The following is a 20,637-nucleotide window of genomic DNA, read 5'->3' on the forward strand; positions in this document are numbered from 1 at the left end:
GTCTTTGTTGTGGGTTCTGTTTGTGGTTCACAATGCTCACCATGAATGGTACTCATCTCTGAAAGGCTATACGTTACCCCAAAATGTGCAATGTTTTTTCCCACACTCACTCCAACTTATCAAAATATTCTGGAAAAGGATGACTTAATAACATGACTTATTAAAGATAAACTCAAATAGGTTTCAAATTAGGCATACAATCTGTTTTCCATTTGGGAAGCAATAGTAATTGACTATATCTTTGTGTATTTCAGTGAACAGGCTGTCCCGCTCCAAGTACTGTTGAGTCAGAAGATGGTACTGGAACCCAGCAGAGAAGCAGAACTTGGGTCCAGTTCTTACTTCCATCCACCTGCTTCCCTTCATGAAATGCAGTCATCGTATCCCAAGTCTTTTCTTTCGCCCCCTTCTGAAAGCAGGCCCTCTCACCAAACTTCTGTGACCTTTCAAGCTGCTTCTGCTGGTTTCAACGATCAAGCTCCCCCTTTTAACTCTGTACATGGGGTGGGTGACAGATCCATTCAAAGTGAAAACGAAATCAACTGTGATGTACAGCTTGAAGGAGTTTTTCCTGTTAGTGTAAAAGACAAATGCTGCAGCAATAGTGGTAAGCTTGAGGAAGTACATAATGTAACAGCTTCTCTCACACCATATTGCAAAACCAAAATTAACATGGTAAACTCTGGTTCTTTGCCTACACTCTTTCCCTCTTCATATCCAATTCAGGAGCCATCTGATAAAAAAGGCTTACATAACCCATGCTTCACGCCATCAAGTTTTACAGAGTGGCCTAATATTGCCCAGCAGGAGACTAATCATATAGTAACACTGGCTTCTCTCTCCCCTTTGCCACATTGTCCTCCAGATCCATTACAGACTACTAATAGGTACCTCCAAGCCAGTAGTCATGAGAGTTTGCATCACCCACAGAAAGAATTTGTAAATGGGGATTTTCTGAAACCTGAGATGATTTGTAGCAAGGGACATGTTCGCTCCCTTGCAGAACAATTTCAGCGGCTGCAGGAGGGCTCTCAGAAGGAAGGCACTCATGGGAAAGAAAGGAAAGGAGCTGTCTGCCATGATCAGAATAATCCAACATTACTGCAGGAATCCTGCAGTGGTCCTCCATTCCTTGGTTATAGACAGCCAGTTGTTGGACAACAAGAGAATGGAACATGGTCTGTTGGAAAGGTGAACTCATATCTGAGTTCTAGAGATGCATTGAGTTCTGAAGATTGTTTTGATACACACAGTATGACATCTAAGAGTTCTGGATCATACAACAAAGAGCCATGCAAAAAAACAAAGCAAAGCTCCATGGATCCTCATTTCTACCTAGGAGAGTTCAATCGTGAGGCAGAAGTGAAATTGATAAATGACAGAAAACCTGCTGGCTCAGTTGCATCTATGCCTGTGGATAGCTGGGTAGACAATGTTAAAAGGTATTATAGTTCTTCAGTGGATTGCAAGAATAGCACTTGGCTCATGGCACCTGCCAAAAAGTCACCTGTGTCCAGTCAAATCATTTTCGGAGAGGATCCAATGCAGAAGCACCCACAGTGGAATCAAGACACTGAGCAGGAGATATCTGAGCTGGAGTCTCTATATCAGGCTAGCTTACAGGCACACAAGACAAGTCAGGCTGTATTGGGAAGACTGGACAATTCCTGGCACCTCTTGGGCAAGACAGGTAAAATTACTGTAAATTCTATGTGTGTGCTGGTGGTTGACTCTGATACTTTGTGCAACCTTATTTTGTACAAAAATACTTTTGAAAGAGGTAGGGGCTCCATTCACTAATAATCTGCAAATATTCCATTCCTTATTAGATTAAAACCAGCAGCTTAGTAGTTTTTGCTTGTATCAGGCCAATACATGTGCATAAAATGTGGAGAAAAATGTACTGTAGCACCAACTAGCAATGCATTTTTATTATCTAACATTTGGAACACTTTTAATTTTGGGGGGTGAAGGATTGCACATACAATACCTGTAAATCTGTATCACCAAGAAAATGTTCTTGTCGTTTTCCTCTTAACCAAAATACTTTGATGTTGAGGTACTTTATTTTTCAATTTCGGTGCAAGTTCTCTCAGTATGCAGGGCTCTCAAATTTCCATGCAGAAGCTAAGACTTCTGCAAATACCCTCTTTTGCCTAATGCTTGAAGTCATATCTATTTTTCTTTTATGCAAGAGCATCACATTTGATGCTTGGATCCTCATGACAAAGAATATTTTTAATAAACTTAATAATAAATAGTTTAAAGTAGTTCTCCGTTCTTATTAACCATGATGAAATTGTTTAATTTATGTAAAGGATATATTCTGAGGTTTATATTTGAAGTTGACAGACTTACAAATTCCTTAAATTCTAAAAGTAGAAATAGACAGAAATTCCTTCTCCGATGAAATGGGGGCTGAAACCAGCTGCACCAATTCCTGGAGAGGTCTGATCTGGCCCCAGTGGCACATGCCTTAGTTACATCATGGCTAGATTACTGCAATGCACTCTACATGAGACTGCCTTTGGAAAATGTTCAGAAACTTCAGCAGGTCCAAAATGCTGTAGCCAGTTAACTGGGACTGGTTACAGGGATCAAATAACCCTCCCTGTTACAGCAACTCCAGTGGCTGCAGATTTGTTTCCAGGAAAAATTCAAAGTGCTGGATCTAACATGTAAACCTCTAAATGGATTGAGACTAGAGATGGGGGTATTCATATACGAATACAAATTCCCCCCCACAGGTGCAGATAACGAGGGTCTGGCCCCCTAGGGCCAGACTGACTACTCATGATTCCACCGCTGCTGCAAGCTCCATGGTGCCTTCCTATCTCTCCATTGCTTGCGATGGATTAGCCACTCTGCGACCTGGCAGAGAGTCTCATCATCCTGCCTTCTGCCAGGAGTGGTTAATCCATCGCAAGCAATGGAGCACGACAGGAAGGCACCACGGAGCTCATGGCAGCAGCGGAATGGCAAGAGGCCCCTGGGGCCAGACCCTCATTATCTGCACCTGTGGGGGATATTCGTATACAAATACCTCCATCTCTAATAGGGACCAAGTTATCTCAAGGACTGTGTCTTCCTTTATGAACCTGCCTGGGTGTTAAGATCATTAGGGGATGCCTTTGTCTCAGTTGGACCACCTTCACAGGTGCATTTGGTGGGGACACAAGAGAAGGCCTTCTCTGTTGCTGGTCCCAGACTTTGGAACTCCCTCCCACAGGAGGACAGGCTGGCCTATCTCTGCTATTCTTCTGGAAGCAGGCAAAGACCTTTCTCTTCAGGCAGGCTTCTCCTTAGTGACTAGCAGTCTGAGAGGGTTTTTTTAATGAATTGTTGTACTTTGTAGCTTTTAAATGTATTTTTAGTGTTGATTTTATTTGCTGTTCTAAATACAGTGGTGCCTCGCATAGCGATCACTCTGTATAGCAATGAAATCGCTTTGCGATGGACTTTTTGCCATCGCAAGAGCGATCGCTTTGCGATGGCCCCTATGGGGAAATTTTGCTTTGCGATGATCGCAGGGAAGCGATCATCGCAAAGCCCCCATTTTCAGTATTGTAATGTCCATGAGCTGGCTAAACACATAATTCCTTATTGACCTTTTCCAATCCAGACAAAAATCTAGTATTTGAAGAATGAGTAAATAATATATACAAGTATGACACGTTATTGTCACTGTTAAGTTTGTGGTTTCAACATTAATATAATCTTTAAATATTAGTTATCCACATAACAAAATGTTAAAAATGTGCCCCCATCCAACATTAACATAAATGGATTAGATTTTTGAGCTAATGATTAATAATATTCTACACTCTGGGAGAAAGGGAGCTCTTTTCATAGGGGGCCACTCTCATAAGCAGCCATTCGTATGGGCAGCCATTGACACAGAAACCCCAAGCTCATATCCGATCATTCATCCATTCACCCATCTGTTTATTCGGGCATCCCCACTGCTTTCATTTATACAGTGGTGCCTCGCTTAACGGGCACCCCGTTTAAAGATGAATCGCATACTGACGAACTTTTTGCGATGTTTTAAATGGGGAAAATCGCTTTGCGATGATCAGTATCCTGTTTCGCTTACCGATTATCGCAAAGCGATTATTTTCGCCCAGCTGATCGGCAGTTCCAAAATGGCCACCGGGTAAAAAATAATGGCTGCCCGCTGTGTTTAGGGACGGATTCCTCACTTTCCGGGCAGCGAAAATGGCCGCCATATGGAGGATCTTCGCTTAAAGGTCAGTTTTAAGCCCATAGGAATGCATTGAAGGGGTTTCAATACATTCCTATGGGCTTTTTTAAATTGCATAGCGACGAAATTGCTTTGCAGCAATTTTTGCTGCACCGATTAACGTCACTATGCGAGGCACCACTGTACTTCAATTTAGCTACAAAGCAGAAAAATTCCCTTTTCCCAAAATTTGAAACATTCTTACCTGTTGGCTAAAGTGTTGTCATGCTGTGCTGGCTGGTCAGCCAAATCAGTTCATTCATCAATTCTCTCTTTCCCTCTCTCTCTCTCACACACACACATACACACACACAGAGAGAGAGAGAGAGAGAGAGAGATAGTGTTGCTGATTGTGATTCACACAGCCATGGATTATTTGACTACAGTAGTACCTCGGTTTACGAACACCTCAGTTAACGTAATTTTCGGTTTACAAACGGAAATCTATTGAAAATAATGCCTTGGTTTACGATTTTTTCCCCACAATACGAAGCAAGTTTCCCCAGGCTGCATTGTGTTTGGAGGTTTTTAGTGCTGCCCCCGTTCCTGTGGCAAACTTCATTTCGTGTTACAAATTTTTCGCATTACATAACGTCCCAGAGAATTCATTAAATTCGTAAACCGAGGTACGCCTGTATTGAATGCTCGCATCTTTCTTCATTTAATACTGACAGAAATGCTAACTGTAAAATTATGGTATTTAAACAACCTAAAGCAAGAAAGTTATCATAGTCACCCAGCTGGGAGCCTTGTCCCTCATTTTTCAGACAGGAAATGAAGTTGAAAATACAATAAACTTGAGGGAGTTACTATGAAAGGTAGAGTGGAAGTAAGATATAAATATTTGGCTAATACTCATAATACATATAGCAAAAGTGAACTATTTATTTTCAGATGATAACTTAATTGGTTCTGAAACTTAAAAATTGTATCTGGTAAAACATTCATTTATTGGACTGATATTGAAGCCCTGCAGAGCTAAAAGTTTTTCTTCTAGTCAACTGGCAGGAAACACCTGATTCTTCTTCGTGGTCTCTGTTAATGCACACTAATGGGTTTAGTACGCCTGTGCAGAGAAACCTCGGAATATTCTAGAGCTTAAGCACATGGTGCCAGGAGCTCCCACATGCTTCCCTTAATCCCACCCCCGGCACAAGTGCCTCAATTCCTTTCTTGCAGCACCTCAGCTTTGGAGCTTCTCTTTATTCTGTTTCAGAAAACTTACTTCGTTGGACCTCCTGGACTGACTTGGACTGTTGATGATTCCTGCTTGCCTGTGAGTTAAAGTGGCGCCACAAGGAGCTTCCCGCTCCAACTGGGGCCCAAGACACCATCCGTCTCCAGATCAGCCGGCTCCTAGATAAGAGGGAGAAGGGAGGAGAAATGTCAAGACTGGGAGCTATCATCCAGCACCTTTGTGCAATGATCTCTCATCCTCCCCAGACCACATTCCCCTTGGCCTCGATACCGATTTGGAGGCCTCTGAAATCGATGGGCAAAAGGAGTCACCGCCAAATGTTCCCACCCCAGATTCAGACATGGCAGAGAGTCACCCTCCCTCTCCATCCAAGGACTACACCTCATATTCTCAGTTGATATTGAGAATTGCAAAGGTGATGGACTTGGCAGTTGATTAGCCTGCATCAGAGGAAATAAAGTACAGTGGTGCCTCGCTTAGCGAGGTTAATCCGTTCCGGATTAACCCTCGCTCAGCGAATCCATCGTTAAGTGAAACAAAAAAGTCCATAGGAACGTATTAAAACTGATTTAATACGTTCCTATGGACTTAAAACTCACCATTCTGCGAGTTTTCTCCATTGCGGCGGCCATTTTGGATGCCTCGTTAGCGAGGCAAAACAGCAGTCGCCATTTTGTTTTAGCGGTGGCCATTTTGGAACCGCCGATCAGCTGTTCGCTATGCTTTGATCGCGTCCGCGCGATCATCACATAGCGAAAAAAGCCCATAGGGGCCATCGCTGAGCAAATGCTCCAGCGATGGCCCGGGACCCATCGTTGTGCGGTTTCATCGCATAGCGAAGCGTTCGCTATGCGAGGCACCACTGTATATGAGGACATTACGCAGGACCAAAGTCCTCCCTCCACCTCACTGTTATTTCATTTCTGTTGAAACTAATGAGAGAGTCGTGAGCGAAGCTGTCTACAGCTCATCAGATCCCCAGGAGGGTGGAAAATCTTTATAAAATTCATGGGGAGAACATGGACTTTCTATCAAAGCATCCCGTGCCTAACTCTTTTGTCATCAACGCCACACAAAACAAAGCCAGAAATCGCTCTGCGATGACACCAGATAACAGGGAGGGTAGAAAGCTCAATGTTATTGGCCGTCAAATATATTCTTTGGCTTCCTTTGTGGTGAGAGTGGCCAATTATACTGCTGCCATGGGTGCGTACCATCGGCACCTATGGAATAGGGCTTTGCCTGCCCTCGAGGCTGCTCCAGAGGAGATCAGAACCTTGGGCTTCTCATGCCACCAAGAAGCGTTGGGGCTGGCACAGCAAGAGCACACAGCAGCGTGAGATGTTGTCGATGCTGCCTCTAAACAGGTAGCCACGGCAGTTACCTTGCGCCACCATGCCTGGCTACAGTCTGCGGGCATTTCGGAGGATGCGAGGTCAGGGATTGAGAACCTTCCCTCTGATGGCCTGGGTCTGTTTGATGAGAAGATGGACGAGATCCTTGACAACTTGTTGAAGTTGAAGAAGATGGCTAGGTCGTATTCCACACCAGAGTACCATCCTTGGAATGTCTGGCGCTGTCCTCAGGACGTTCTCAGGACCGACAGAGACCTCAGCCCTCAGGATTTCCACCTGCACCCCTTCACCAGCAGGCGGGCAGACAGTGTCCCCAACAACAGGTGTGTCACCATGACCATAAGGCTAGACAGAATCTTTGACCTCTTTAATCTACCAGCAGTCATCCACTCCTCTGTTCTTCAATATCTGGCAGGGCATCACTTCGGACTCCTGGGTCCCCACCATCATAGTCAGGGGCTATGCCATCGACCGTGATGCTCTTCCTGTCACAGGGTTGCTCAAAACCACCAATCCCTCTCCTCCTCTAGAAGATGAAGTATGCTCTTTGCTTCAGAAGGATGCCATTGTGCAGGTACACGACCCAGACGTGACACTCGTCTTTTATTCTCCTCACAATTCTAAAGAAGGACGGGGGACTTTGCCCCATCTTGGACCTACATCACCTCAACTTTTATATCACTCCTCAGCGATTCCGTATGATTTCCCTCAAGGATACCATCCAGATGCTCAGACAAAATGATTGGTTCACAAAGACACCTATTTTCACATCAGCATCCATCGGGACCATCGCCGCTTTCTCAGATTCTCTGTCAAAGGAGTAGCTTACAAATTCAAGGCCCTTCCATTTGGGCTGTCAACCGCCCCACGAGTGTTCATGAAATGTTTGGCCCCTGTGGCAGCATATCTTCACCTTTGAGGCATCACTATTTTCCCTTACCTGGACGACTGGCTGCTGGTGGCACTGTCTTGACATGGCAACAACTCTCTCTTCTATCAGCCCTAGATCTCCAAGTCAATCTGAAGAACTCCACCTTACAACTTACTCAACAGGTAATTTACATTGGAGGGGTCCTCAACTCCACGCTGGGCCGAGCTTACCTGCCGGAGGACAGGATAGCAAAAATCCAGCTCATGTTAAAATATTTTCTCCTGGGAGCTATGGTGTTGGCCCAACATACTCAGCGTCTATTGGGCCTCATGGCATCTACCACAGCTATGGTCCAGCATGCATGCCTGAAAATGATATCCCTACAGGCATGGTACCTCTCCCTCTTCAATGCACTGCTCAAACCTCCATCCAAGCTGCTAGAGGTTACTGTTGAGCTGGCATCCCAGTTTACCTGGTGGGGTCTTCCTTCGACCCTCTTGGTGGGAAGGTTGTTCAGCCCTCTTGCTCTGTCGATCCAACTGACCATGGATGCCAGCCCAACTGGCTGGGGATACACGGTTGTTCACGGCTAATGGTCTCCGAGCGAGGTTCAACTTAACATCAATTTCCTGGAGCTGCTTGCAGTTGTTAAAGCTTCTCAAGCATTCAAACAGCTAATTGCAGGCTGTGTGGTTCAGGTGGCTTTGGACAACACAACGGCCGTGTTCTGTATCAACAAAAAAGGTGGCACTCATTCCCTCACCCTTCTTTATCTGGCCATCCAGCTCTGGGAATGGTGTTGTACCTGCCACGTTTACCCTGTGGCAGTTCATGTGGCATCAGAGGGGAATACCCTAGCAGACCATCTCAGCAGGCTCCAATCTTGCAGCCATAAGTGGACACTCGACAACAAGATCTTTCGTCTTCTCTGACGTCATTAGAGCAGACCACAGCTGGATGTGTTTGCCTCTGCAGACAACAAGAAGTGCAGTTGTTATTGCTCTTGAGCAGGGATCAGCTGTCATTCCCAGGGGGGTGCCTTCATGACCAGCTGGTCCATCGGCCTTCTGTACATGTTTCCACCAATTCCACTCATCCAGAAGTCAATCATCAAGGTCTGCCAGGACAATGCAGACGCTGTCATGATTGCCCCGTGGTGGCCCTGCCAACTGTAGTTCTCCACCCTGCAGCAGAGGGCAGGGGAGCATCTCCATCTCCTGGCAATTACCCACTTACTGGCCTTGCATCATGGCAGGACGTTTCATCTGGACTTAGACTCCCTTCAGCTAACGGTGTGGAGGCTACCCCCACTGTAGCCAACATTTTAAGCCATGTGGGGAAGTGCTCTATCACACGGACATACTCCTACAAGTGGAAAGTTTTTCGTACATTCGCATCCTTACGTCACTTACTTGTGCAGCCGACATCCCTCGATGTAATCCTCCAGTTCCTCCATCTCTTCCAATGGGGCCTTTCGCATTCTATACTGAAAGTTTATATGTCAGCAATAGTGGCTCATCAACCACACTCTTCAGAAGCAGTAGCTTTGTTCCGCCATCCTACTCTCAAGCAGTTCTTATGTGGCTTCAGGAACATGCGCCCAGCATACAAGCCTCCTACCCCACAGTGGTCCCTTTAGCTTATACTTAACTGCCTCATGAGGCCTCTGTTTGAACCCCTGGCTACAGCATCTGAACAACTGCTCTCTCTGAAGACTGCCTTCCTCCTGGCCGTTACCTTGGCTCATAGGGCAGGGGAGCTGGCTGCTCTTCGAGTGGACCCTCCTTTCCTTCATTTCCACCCAGACAAGGTGATACTCTACCCAGACTTTTCCTCTGTGCCCAAGGTGGCCACCTATTTTCATTTAAGCCAGCCTATTGTGCTCCCTACATTTTTCCCTGCACCAACTTCACATCTCTAATGTTCTTTGCACTCCCCGGATGTCAAGCGAGCACTGTCCTACTACGTGTCTCGCTCCTTGTCCTTCCACAATTCAAATAGGCTGTTGTATCAACTATCAAAGTCATTCCAGGGGAGCACCAGTCACATCCCAAATGATCTCTAGGTAGATTGTTTTGACTATTCAACTGGTGTTTGAGCTGGCCTAGACGCCCTTGCCACACACTGTGAGGGCCCAATCAACCAGAGCTGTGGCTTCCTCTACAGTATTTCTAGGAGGTGTAGACCTGTCTGACATCTGCAAGGCAGCCACATGGGCTACGCCGTCTACTTTGGCGGCCCATTATCATCTCAATGTCTGTGCCAAGGCTGAAGCCTCCGTTGGCCGTGCTGTTCTGGCCTCTGTGTTCTCGTGTTGCCCCTCCTCCAGATAAGTCAGCTTGCTAGTCACCCATTAGTGTGCATTCACAGAGACCGCAAAGAAGAAAAAGAGGTTACTTACCTGTAACTCTAGTTCTTCAAGTGGTCATCTGTGAATTGACACTTCCCTCCCATCTTCCCGTCTGTCCATCACGTATGCCTGTGCATACTGGGCAGCTGCAGACTGTTCTACAGAACTGAGGCACTCTGTGACGGGGTTAAGGGTAGCGTGTGGGAGGTCCCAGCACCATGTGCTTAAGCTCTAGAATATTCCGAGGCTTCTTTGTGCAGGCTCATAAACCGATTAGTGTGCATTTACAGATGACCACTCTAAGAGCCAGAGTTACAGGTACGTAATCTCTTTATATGCCACAAATATATACTTTGAACTTCTCTTTAATTCTATTTCTTCCCCCCATTCTGACCCCCACCACAGCATCTGGAAACTTGACTACAAGGAAGATGCACAGTATAGCTGGCATGGGTCTTTCAAAAACACCAACTGCAGAAATTGAACGCAACATCTATGGAACTATAGCATCTCCAGTCTCTAAGGTAATAATGACATGTTTAAAAAATGGGCTGAAATGATTCTTCATGGTAGACAAGGAGAGGTTATACAGAATTAAGGTTATAAAACTTGTAGGCTAAACATGAGCAACTAATGAGTAATGTTTATATAACAGATAAAATAATTTGAGAATAGTTAACCTTTATGGTAGGGTGGGAGAGATTATCTTATTGGTAGATCCTGATGATACTGTAGGCAAACACATATATTAGGGGTCTTATTGGTTTTTCAGCAGCGTAAAACAATTAACCCACTTCTGGATTTCCATCTCTGGTGTCGCAAATAACTACAACTTAAATGCATAACTAGCAGCAGGACGGTCTAGGATATTTACCTCTCCATAGCTTACCATGAGTTTGCTCAGATAAATAAATTGTGCTGCATGACATATAAGGGAGTAATTTGAACATCCAAAGAGTTTCCCCAACTCCTATTAAGATACCCAATATCTTAGGACTAAACTTTATGTGACATGAAAGATCTATGAGGAGCATCTCCACTAGGTTTTTTAGAAAATCAGTCACAGCTATGTGGGTGGAATTTGACCAGGACTGGAGTACGTGGTAATAGTGGTGAATGTCTCTGCCCCACCATTATCTGCCAAAGGAAACAAACAGTTGTTCATTAGAAAAATGAATCAGCAATATTCTCCATTACTGCAAATCACTTTTTGTTAAAATCAGGATTCACTCTGAGCAGCCCTGGTGTTGAGATTGCTAGGAAGTATTTTTTAGGCGTCACTGTGCAGTCTCTAGTTCTTTGTGCAAGTTTTTTTTGCACCTTTTTGTAAGCTCTGTAAAGATATTCTATGCAACATTTTAAATTTTTAACAATATTTTAATCTGTGACAGGAAATGTTATATAAATTTATATGATTAATCTATTTTTAATATTGTCTGTTTATCTAATAAATGAAATGTTTTAATTTATTGTGACAGTCGTAAAGTGTCTATCATGTTGACCATATTAGTAAACTGAACTAATTGAACTGATCCTCCATATCACATCTACTTGCATCCTTAAAAACCAAGTGTTATAAAGCTTATGTAAATAGTCCCAAGAGAGCTTTTGTTTGTTCAGTCGTTTAGTCGTGTCCGACTCTTCGTGACCCCATGGACCAGAGCACGCCAGGCCCTCCTATCTTCCACCGCCTCCCGGAGTTGTGTCAAATTCATGTTGGTTGCTTCGATGACACTGTCCAACCATCTCATGACCTCGGTCGTCCCCTTCTCCTCTTGCCTTCACACTTTCCCAACATCAAAGTCTTTTCCAAGGAGTGCTCTCTTCCCAAGAGAGCACCTCTGGAGAAAATCATAACCTGCAGAGGTCTACTAGGAAAGAGATTTCTCATGTGTTTTCCCATTGCACATTGTAGATTACACACTACTCTCACTGCTTTTAGGGGAAAAAAGGGAAGACCCAACTCTTTAAAGCAGCTTTAAAAATGTTCTCATAGTCATTGGCCAAAATGCTGTTGATTGGTGTAGCAAATCTAAAAGGAGGTTTAAGGAAGCTGTTTGTTCCTTGGCGTATTAGAAAAATGCTCATTAAAATACATCTTAACCACACCGTTCGGCACTGACTCTGCAGCCATCTCAGCTCCCTAGAATCATCAGGGTTGGGGCTTGCTCTGCTCAGCTGGCAGATCTGCTGGCAACAGCAGCAGAGTCAGCAGATTGGCTTCTTCCCCCCTAAACACACACACTCTTAAAGGTGGCAGACCACATAGGGCTGCTTGAGATGCATATACCATTTGGATCACATGGCATCCTGGATCTGTACCTGACCTTAAGTGAGCCTACTAAGCCCACACCAGCCCACTCCAAATGAGCCATGTAGCCAAACCCTAAATCGCAGTTAGATTAGACCTATTTGAAGGGAACTTGGAGAGGAGATTGCTAACCAAATCCCCACTGATTCAATGAACCTATAGTGCGATATACTACACTAAGCAACAGGATTTTGGCCATTGATTATTATGATTTCAAACGTTTTCCATTTCATTTAATTTAATTATGTTTATTAGCACAACTTTTTAGGATAAAGGCAAGAGTCTATAACATAAATTTTTAAACAAAAGTTTGATGAGCCTTATTCTGGAAGAAACATACAAAGTAAATGCAAGTGTAGAAGAAAATTTTACTAAATTTTGTCAAAGTATTTTATCTAGAAATCTGATATATGTTTCAAGGTAAAAAGCAGCTCCTACGGTTGAGGGTAATGGTCAATCACAGTCTTTAATACTTTTGTTCCGTTAGGCTAAAGAAATGTAAATGGACTCAATTTGTTCTTTAAGTCTTGTTTTTTTAAATATATAAATAAAGGTGGTGTACTGGTCCTTTGGCTAATAGTGTTATATGCCCATTTTCTATACGGATATCCTTCTGAATCTCACAATATGTCTGTAGGTACCATACACAAAAAACCATGGCAAGGAGCCAGAAGAAGAGATGTACAGCGCAGAGAACATCCGTCGTATTGCACGTAGTCTCAGTGGGACAGTCATCGCAAACAAGGAAGAGACACTTGTTTCTTCCCACAGCTTTGTAAGTAGAAGAGTCAAAGAGGAGTGTTCTTGAGTTGGCTTTTCCCCTTTTCATTCATTCAGTATTGTTTTAAAGTCCTCAAGAAGAAAATGAAGAAACATTTTAACAGCTTCTGTCATGAGCAGTTCGTAAAGTTTTCTCTCATTTGATAGAAAGTTCATTCCTACTTATGCCCTTGGGATGTTGGACAATTGGGGTGCAGTGCACCAAATGTGTATGTTAAATATACCAATCGTGTGTTTAAGGTACCAATTTGTTTAAAATCTTTTTACTGGTTTTGTAGCACATCCCCTCCATTTTTTATTTTTTATTTTCTCTTGCTGCCTTCCCCAAGGAGACACTTGTCTAAGCTTAAAGATTGAAATCAGTGAAATTCAGCATTATGGCCAAAATTTAAAGGTTATGGTCAAATGTTACTGCTGTACAGTATTTGGTGCAACATAGACTTATCATCTTCATTAGCTGTAAATGCTTTAAGTATACATGTTTGCTTATTTATCTGAGTTACTTTGACTATTTTAATCCATCTGTTGAGTTAGAACTCAATTTTTATTTATTTATTTATTTATTTATTTATTTATTTATTTATTTATTTATTTATTTATTTATTTATTTATTTTTCTCAGTGAAATTTATTCCCAGGTAGGTGTGTGACAATTACCATCTCACTTGGTCAACCTTTCAGCTTTCATACCCGTTTTCCCCAGCACCAATGTAGAGCCTGTTCACCACACTGCCCTTAATCACTTTGATTAGTTTTTTCTTTAGCAAAACCTAGTATTCCATTTTTATTTGCCAGTATCACTGGACAGATACTCCCCTTCTTAAACAGATGATTTACAGGTACACAGGAGTGTACCTCTGAGATTGCCTGACCAGTCAAAATAGCATTCTGCAAGCCATTACTTATCGGAGAGCTTAGTCCCAACACAAAGTTTTAACTTTTAAATTACCTCATGAATCAGGACCACATTTGGCACAGTGGCTGTAGACAGTATAGACTTGCCTTTAGCCAAATTTGGAGGTGGTTGGACAAATACTTTTAAACTAAGTTATTTTAGTAATCTGCCCTTTTTGTTTTTAAATGTTAAGTTGATCTGTCCTGTCATTCTAGGAGATACAGGACCTTTAAAATGTTTGTTTAATATAGGAACATTCCCATAAGGTGACTTCACCTCATTATTATAGTATTGTCTAGGCGTTGCTCAAACAGCTTGCCAGCGCTTCAGGAAACTAATTTGTATCATATAGGTGCATAGGAATTCTTTCTGGGCAAAATAGTAGATTGGGGCTTCAGCTTTATCACAGAAGTATGTGTCTGTGAAGAAATCAAATACAGTATTCAGAGCAACCCGAATGTGGGAAGAAGTTGAAAAGAGAAAGAGAGAGAAAGAAGCAGCAGAGAAAGAAAGCAAGGCAGAGGAGGAGAGAAGAGCCACAAGGAGAGATGGAGAGCTTATTTGGAATGTTCTGCAGCCACAGAAGTCCAAAACAACTCTTTCTCCTGCCTCCACTTCTTTTTTGCTTTCTCAGGTTTTATACAGAACAAGCTAATGTCAATGTACCTTAAAGTAAGCCCCATGCAGAGCTTATACCCAAGAGGTAACCTAGTCTCCAGTTCTGCACCAATGAACTTTGCAATAAGTATCTTGGAGGTAATGGCTTACTTCTGGGCATTAGATCATATTAGGACTGCAGTGTTAGCATAGAAATGCATAATACTAAGAATTCTTTATTGTTATGGGCAAGGTTAGTTCCCCCCACCTCAGAAAAAAAATCTAGAGCAGTACAGATAATCACCCTGTCATCTTGTGGTCAGAAAATAACATGACAACGCCCTTTCTAATCCCTTTAAGTAAAAGCAGTCTTGCTCAAGCATAGTGCAGATTCTCACCGTACAGCTTCCTCTACTGTCTGCACCCAGCCATTCATGCTTTGTTAAAACAAGTATCTTGCTTCTAGCAGTGTCCACCTGTTGTTTCAGATCAGCGCACAGGTTTGAAGCTACTCTCTTCACACTTCTGACTGCTTTTCCATGCAAATGTAGCCTGCAACATTTTTTATCAGATGGTATTTCAAGGCAACAGGGAGAAGGACACAACAAGGAATGAAATAAAGAAAGCTGGTGATACATCTTTTTTTTTCACCCTTTCCACCACCAGATAGCACCATCTGTGTCACCATCCTCGGCATCCTCCTTCCCCAGCACACCCAGGACTCAGTCTGAGAATTGTCACTCTGCATCATGTTCTCTCCTTGCTACCCACCTCTGTCATTAGCTGAGCTGGAAGAGGTTATGGCAGTTTGCACACTGTGCTGAGAAGGGAAGAGGCAGGAGAGGAAACTCGCACTCACAGCACCAATTTAAGTAGAGACAACTGCAGCAGTTGGGGTAGAATTAAAGGAAAGTGTAGGTGAGGTTAATGCAACCAGGGCACCTTAAAGAGAGCATGAACATGTGTTGTTGTTTAGTCGTTAAGTCGTGTCCAACTCTTCGTGACCCCATGGACCAGAGCACGCCAGGCCCTCCAATCTTTCAATACTTCCCGGAGTTGGGTCAAATTCATGTTGGTAGCTTCAGTGACACTGTCCAACCATCTCATCCTCTGTCGTCCCCTTCTCCTCTTGCCTTCACACTTTCCCAACATCAGGGTCTTTTCCAGGGAGTCTTCATTTCTCATGAGATGGCGAAAGTATTGGCGCCTCAGCTCCAGGATCTGTCTTTCCAGTGAGCACTCACGCTTGATTTCCTTCAGAATGGATAGGTTTGTTCTCTTTGCAGTCCAGGGGACTCTCAAGAGTCTCCTCCAGCACCACAATTCAAAAGCATCAATTCTTCGGCAGTCAGCCTTCTTTATGGTCCAGCTCTCTTTTCCATACATCGCTACTGGAAAAACCATAGCTTTGACTATGCGGACCTTTGTTGGCAAGGTGATGTCTCTGGTTTTTAAGATGCTGTCTAGGTTTGTCATCACTTTCCTCCCAAGAAGCAGGCATCTTTTAATTTTATGGTCACTGCAGATGGCTGCTGTCTCCATCTGCAGTGATCATGGAGCCCAAGAAAGTAAAATCTGTCACTGCCTCCATATTTTCCCCTTCTATTTGCCAGGAGGTGATGGGACCAGTGGCCATGATCTTAGTTTTTTTGATGTTGAGCTTCAGACCATTTTTTGCACTCTCCTCTTTCACCCTCATTAAGAGGTTCTTTAATTCCTCCTCACTTTCTGGCATCAGAGTGGTATCATCTGCATATCGGAGGTTGTTGATATTTCTTCTGGCAATCTTAATTCCAGTTTGGGATTCATCCAGTCCTGGCTTTCACATGATGTGTTCTGCATATAAGTTAAATAAGCATGGAGACAGTATACAGCCTTGTCGTACTCTTTTCCCAATTTTGAACCAATCAGTTGTTCCATATCCAGTTCTAATTGTTGCTTCCTGTCCCACATATACAGTAGATTTCTCAGGAGATAGATAAGGTGGTCAGGCATTCCCATTTATTTAAGAACTTGTCATAGTTTGTTGTGGTCCACACAGTCAAAGGCTTTTGCATAGTCAATGAAGCAGAAGTAGATGTTTTTCTGGAACTCTCTGGCTTTCTCCATAATCCAGCGCATGTTAGCAATTTGGTCTCTCAAGAACATGTGTACACCTGGATAATTCTGCTAATGGGTCATATATTTTAGCTCAATTTTAGAAAAACCTTTAAGCCAACACTCAAACCTTTTTATTGTCATGGATGTACACTGTGTTCCTCTAAATAACAGGTTGTGGTGGATGGATGCCACTTTAACAATGTTATTAAGAAATTTGATATCTGTAGTTTACCTTAACTTCTTCTACAGTACCTAAACAGGATTGCCAGTGACAATTTTCTGGCTTTAAATCATTGCTCCTCCCAAAAAGCTGCCGCAGGTCAAAGGGGGTACTAAGGATCTCTGGAGCAGGGTAGGGGGTGGAGGAGCGGAATAAGAATCGTAATTTCCTGAAACAGCCATAATGTAATGTTGCTGCACTGATGACTTCACTGGACATTTGTGGCTGATGACATCACTCGAGATGCACAGCATAACTTAACGCCAACAGGATTCTGGCTATTGAGTTGTATATTTCCTTAAGAATCCTATAGATCTGAGTCAGACACTAATCTTCTCGTTTGATTCTTTCAGCCAAAGACTTCTCTTTAATTAAATGTGTCATCTTTTATATATACAACATACTAGTTCAGGCAACACATGGGTCCATCACTGTCTATGTAGAGTGGAATGAAGTTAGGCAAAACAGGTGCTGAAAGTGATAGTCCTGTAAAATTAGTTATGTGAATGTATTGGTCCTGTGAAATAGTAGATTATGTACATGGTAAATTTAGTCCATGTTGTATATGAAAAAAGTTAATATACAAGAATTCAGTTTACAAACTGTTCTTAAAATCTCCCTGTTGTTTTTTGATATATTTAACAACTTGATCATGGTGCAGGCAAGACTTTAAATGTATACTGGAAAACCAGAGAGTATGACAGAGTTTGGCATACTGCTTTAATATTGTTGATAGTAAATAACTATGTTATTGCGCAGCAGAGGAAATCAGCATTCAACAAAGCAATTCTAAAAATCGGGTCAGGCCAAAACAAAGAATTATAATTTGAAACTGGACTTCAAATCAACACCAAATTGGACACAGATGTAGCAAGACAGCCTGCTCTTGCTCTGTGCCAAATTTGGGAAAATTTGGACTAGGAGTTTTTTAAATGTGGTCTTCTCGTCATAAGTAGGTGGGCCTAAACATTGCCAGATTTTAAATAGCTCATATAAATTGAAAAGACCAATCTTGTTTTATCTTGAAAGAGAATGGTTGGGCCAACCTGTTGTTTTTTATATTCAAAAAAGGATTAAGTCTGCATTCTGCAATGCAGGCACAACATTAATTTACCTGAGAGGTTAAAGGTTATGTATATTTCTCAGTTTTATGCGATGCACTTGCTCACACTTTTGTTTCACCATTTCATTAAGTCCAAAAAACCCCAAAACTTTCAGAGTATTTTGGCAAGAAAAACTATAGCTACATCCCAGCTGTTTCTGCTTTTATCCTCTCCCAGAAGCCGTAGTATAGATCATGTGCACATCTTCTGGGGCCCTGTAACACTGAATAATTCTGTATGAGGGAAGTTACTGTTGGAATTTGCATGTTGTGTATGTATATTTAAATTTCTGTTTTAAAAAGTGAAGGCATTCAGTTCTTTAAAAAAATCTTTGGTTTATGAGTGTGCTTCTTGAATCCACAATTCAGAATATCAGGAAATGGCCCAATAGCGCTGCACAATATTGTACCCACATTACCAGTATGAAAAAAGATGCCAAGCTTTACATAGCAGAGGGCAGCTAGAATGTTGACAACACCAAAGGCAGGAGTCCAGATGGTCTACAGCAGTGGTCCCCAACCTTGGCCCTCCAGATGTTCTTGGACTACAACTCCCAGAAACTCACCACCACCTCTGCTGGCCAGGACTTCTGGGAGCTGAAGTCCAAGAACGTCTGGAGGCCCAAGGTTGGGGACCGCTGGTCTACAGCAGGGGTCCCCAACCCCTGGTCTGCAGCCCGGTGTCGGTCCATGGACTTGGCAGGACCAGGCCGTGGAGACAGATCTCCTGCCCTCCCCCCGCACAACTCCCACACACACACACACAGCCCGCACACATGGGTGCCCTGCCACCCAGGCGTGCACAGCCCGCCCACCCACAAGCATGGGGGGTGCCCCACACCCCCAACCGGTCCACAGTCCAGAAAAGGTTGGGAACTACTGGTCTACAGGATACCCTTTTCTGCTTACTACCATTCACACTTATTGAAAAGCAGCCCTAACAATTGCTTTGTGTTTAGGTAAGAAGTGGTTAACTGATGAAAAAAGGAGTCAGCGTCTGCTATTTGCTCTTCTATGGTGTCGCTTTGTGAATAGTAGTGAGCAGAAGGTGCATCCTGTAGACCAGTGGTCCCCAACCTTGGGCCTCCAGATGTTCTTGGACTACAACTCCCAGAAGCCTACACCACCACCTCTTCTGGCCAGGATTTCTGGGAGTTGAAGTCCAAGAACGTCTGGAAGCCCAAGGTTGAGGACCACTGCTGTAGACCACCTGGACTGCTGCCATTGGAGTTGTCAACATTCAGGCTTCCCTTTGCTGGGTACAGCTTGCATCCTTTTTCCTGCTGGCAATGCAGGCATGATACTGTACAGCAATATTTGGGGCATTTCCAGGCTTTTTGAATTATAGTTATAGAAGCACACTATCCCACATTCATAAACGGAGGGTTTTTTTAAAGAATTGAATTTCATTCTACATTGTTTCTCATATTTAACAATATCTCAAAAAGTGACATAGAGCAAATTAATAATTATTTCAAACAAACATTAAAACATTAAAATATAAATATATTACATGAAATATATTAGAGCATTGATTAAAATATTTAAAATCAAAGGCTTAAAATCTAATTCTCAACAGAATTGAAAAGTGGGTAAAGAGGTGGCCCATTAGTAGATGCCTATCTCACGCTGCTGCTGCCCCCTCCTGAACTCCAGCAATCTGGCTCCCCATTAGAATTCTTTTTATTGTTTTGTTATGCTTAGTACGTGGTGGTGCTGTGGGCTAAACCGCAGAAGCCTGTGCTGCAGAGTCAGAAGACCAGCAGTTGTAAGATCGAATCCACGCGATGGAGTGAGCTCCTGTCGCTTGTCCCAGCTCCTGCCAACCTAGCAGTTCAAAAGCATGCAAATGCAAGTAGATAAATAGGGACCACCTTGGTGGGAAGGTAAACAGCGTTCCGTGTCTAAGTTGCACTGGCCATGTGACCACGGAAGATTGTCTTCGGACAAAATGCTGGCTCTATGGCTTGGAAACGGGGATGAGCACCGCCCCCTAGAGTCGAACACGACTGGACAAAAATTGTCAAGGGGAACCTTTACCTTTACCTTTTTATGCTTAGTACACTTCTCGGTTCAACAATGCTGGGGTTAGAGCGCCAGACTTGTAGTCAAAATGACCATGTAGTCAAAATCTATATAATACTCATATGCCCTCCCAGAAAACATACTATAATATTACCCTGTTTCCCCAAAAATAAGACCTAACCTGAAAATAAGCCCTAGTATGATTTTTCAGGATGCTCGTAATATAAGCTCTACCCCCAAAATAAGCTCCAGTTAAGTGAAACCCCACCCTCCACTATTGTGCAGCAACCAGAAGAAGATGACATGCTGTATTTGAATAAATGTAGATTGTTGTACATGAAAAAAAAACATCCCTGAAAATAAGCCCTAATGTGTTTTTTGGAGTAAAAATTAATATAAGTCCCTGTCTTATTTTTGGGGAAACACGGTATATATTATATGGATTACATAAGAGTATAATAATAATGATCTGCCCTTTTGCTACCTTTTAAGAGGTACCAAGCTAAAGAACAGAAAAAGCCTCTCTCAGAGCGGGGAAAAAGGCATGATCCCTCCTCCGCCTTTCCCAATGGAATGAGGAAAAAATTTGCT

At 43.0% G+C, this 20,637-nt stretch overlaps 1 protein-coding gene and 1 long non-coding RNA gene across 26 annotated transcripts in view; one reads left to right on the forward strand and one right to left on the reverse strand.

The window, feature by feature from the left end:
- Window positions 1–20,637, forward strand: part of USP54 (ubiquitin specific peptidase 54) — a 136,123-nt gene that overhangs the window by 99,941 nt on the left and 15,545 nt on the right. For 12 of the 25 annotated variants that reach the window (XM_072994952.2, XM_078391124.1, XM_020791251.3 and 9 more), the window contains 3 exons: window positions 255–1,690; window positions 10,423–10,541; window positions 12,966–13,103. In XM_072994952.2, the coding sequence (XP_072851053.2) occupies window positions 255–1,690; window positions 10,423–10,541; window positions 12,966–13,103 (1,693 nt within the window). Of the gene's footprint in view, window positions 1–254; window positions 1,691–10,422; window positions 10,542–12,965; window positions 13,104–20,637 lie in introns of those variants that run through there. The other 13 variants (XM_078391130.1, XM_078391133.1, XM_020791260.3 and 10 more) reach the window with 3 other exon arrangements.
- LOC140705851 (uncharacterized) lies at window positions 393–4,579 on the reverse strand. Its single transcript, XR_013543895.1, has 2 exons — window positions 4,449–4,579; window positions 393–571 (listed from the first exon to the last, which is right to left on the reverse strand). It is a non-coding gene; the product is annotated as an uncharacterized LOC140705851 (long non-coding RNA).

Source organism: Pogona vitticeps, chromosome 3, assembly GCF_051106095.1.
Source record: "Pogona vitticeps strain Pit_001003342236 chromosome 3, PviZW2.1, whole genome shotgun sequence".
NCBI lineage: Eukaryota > Metazoa > Chordata > Lepidosauria > Squamata > Agamidae > Pogona > Pogona vitticeps.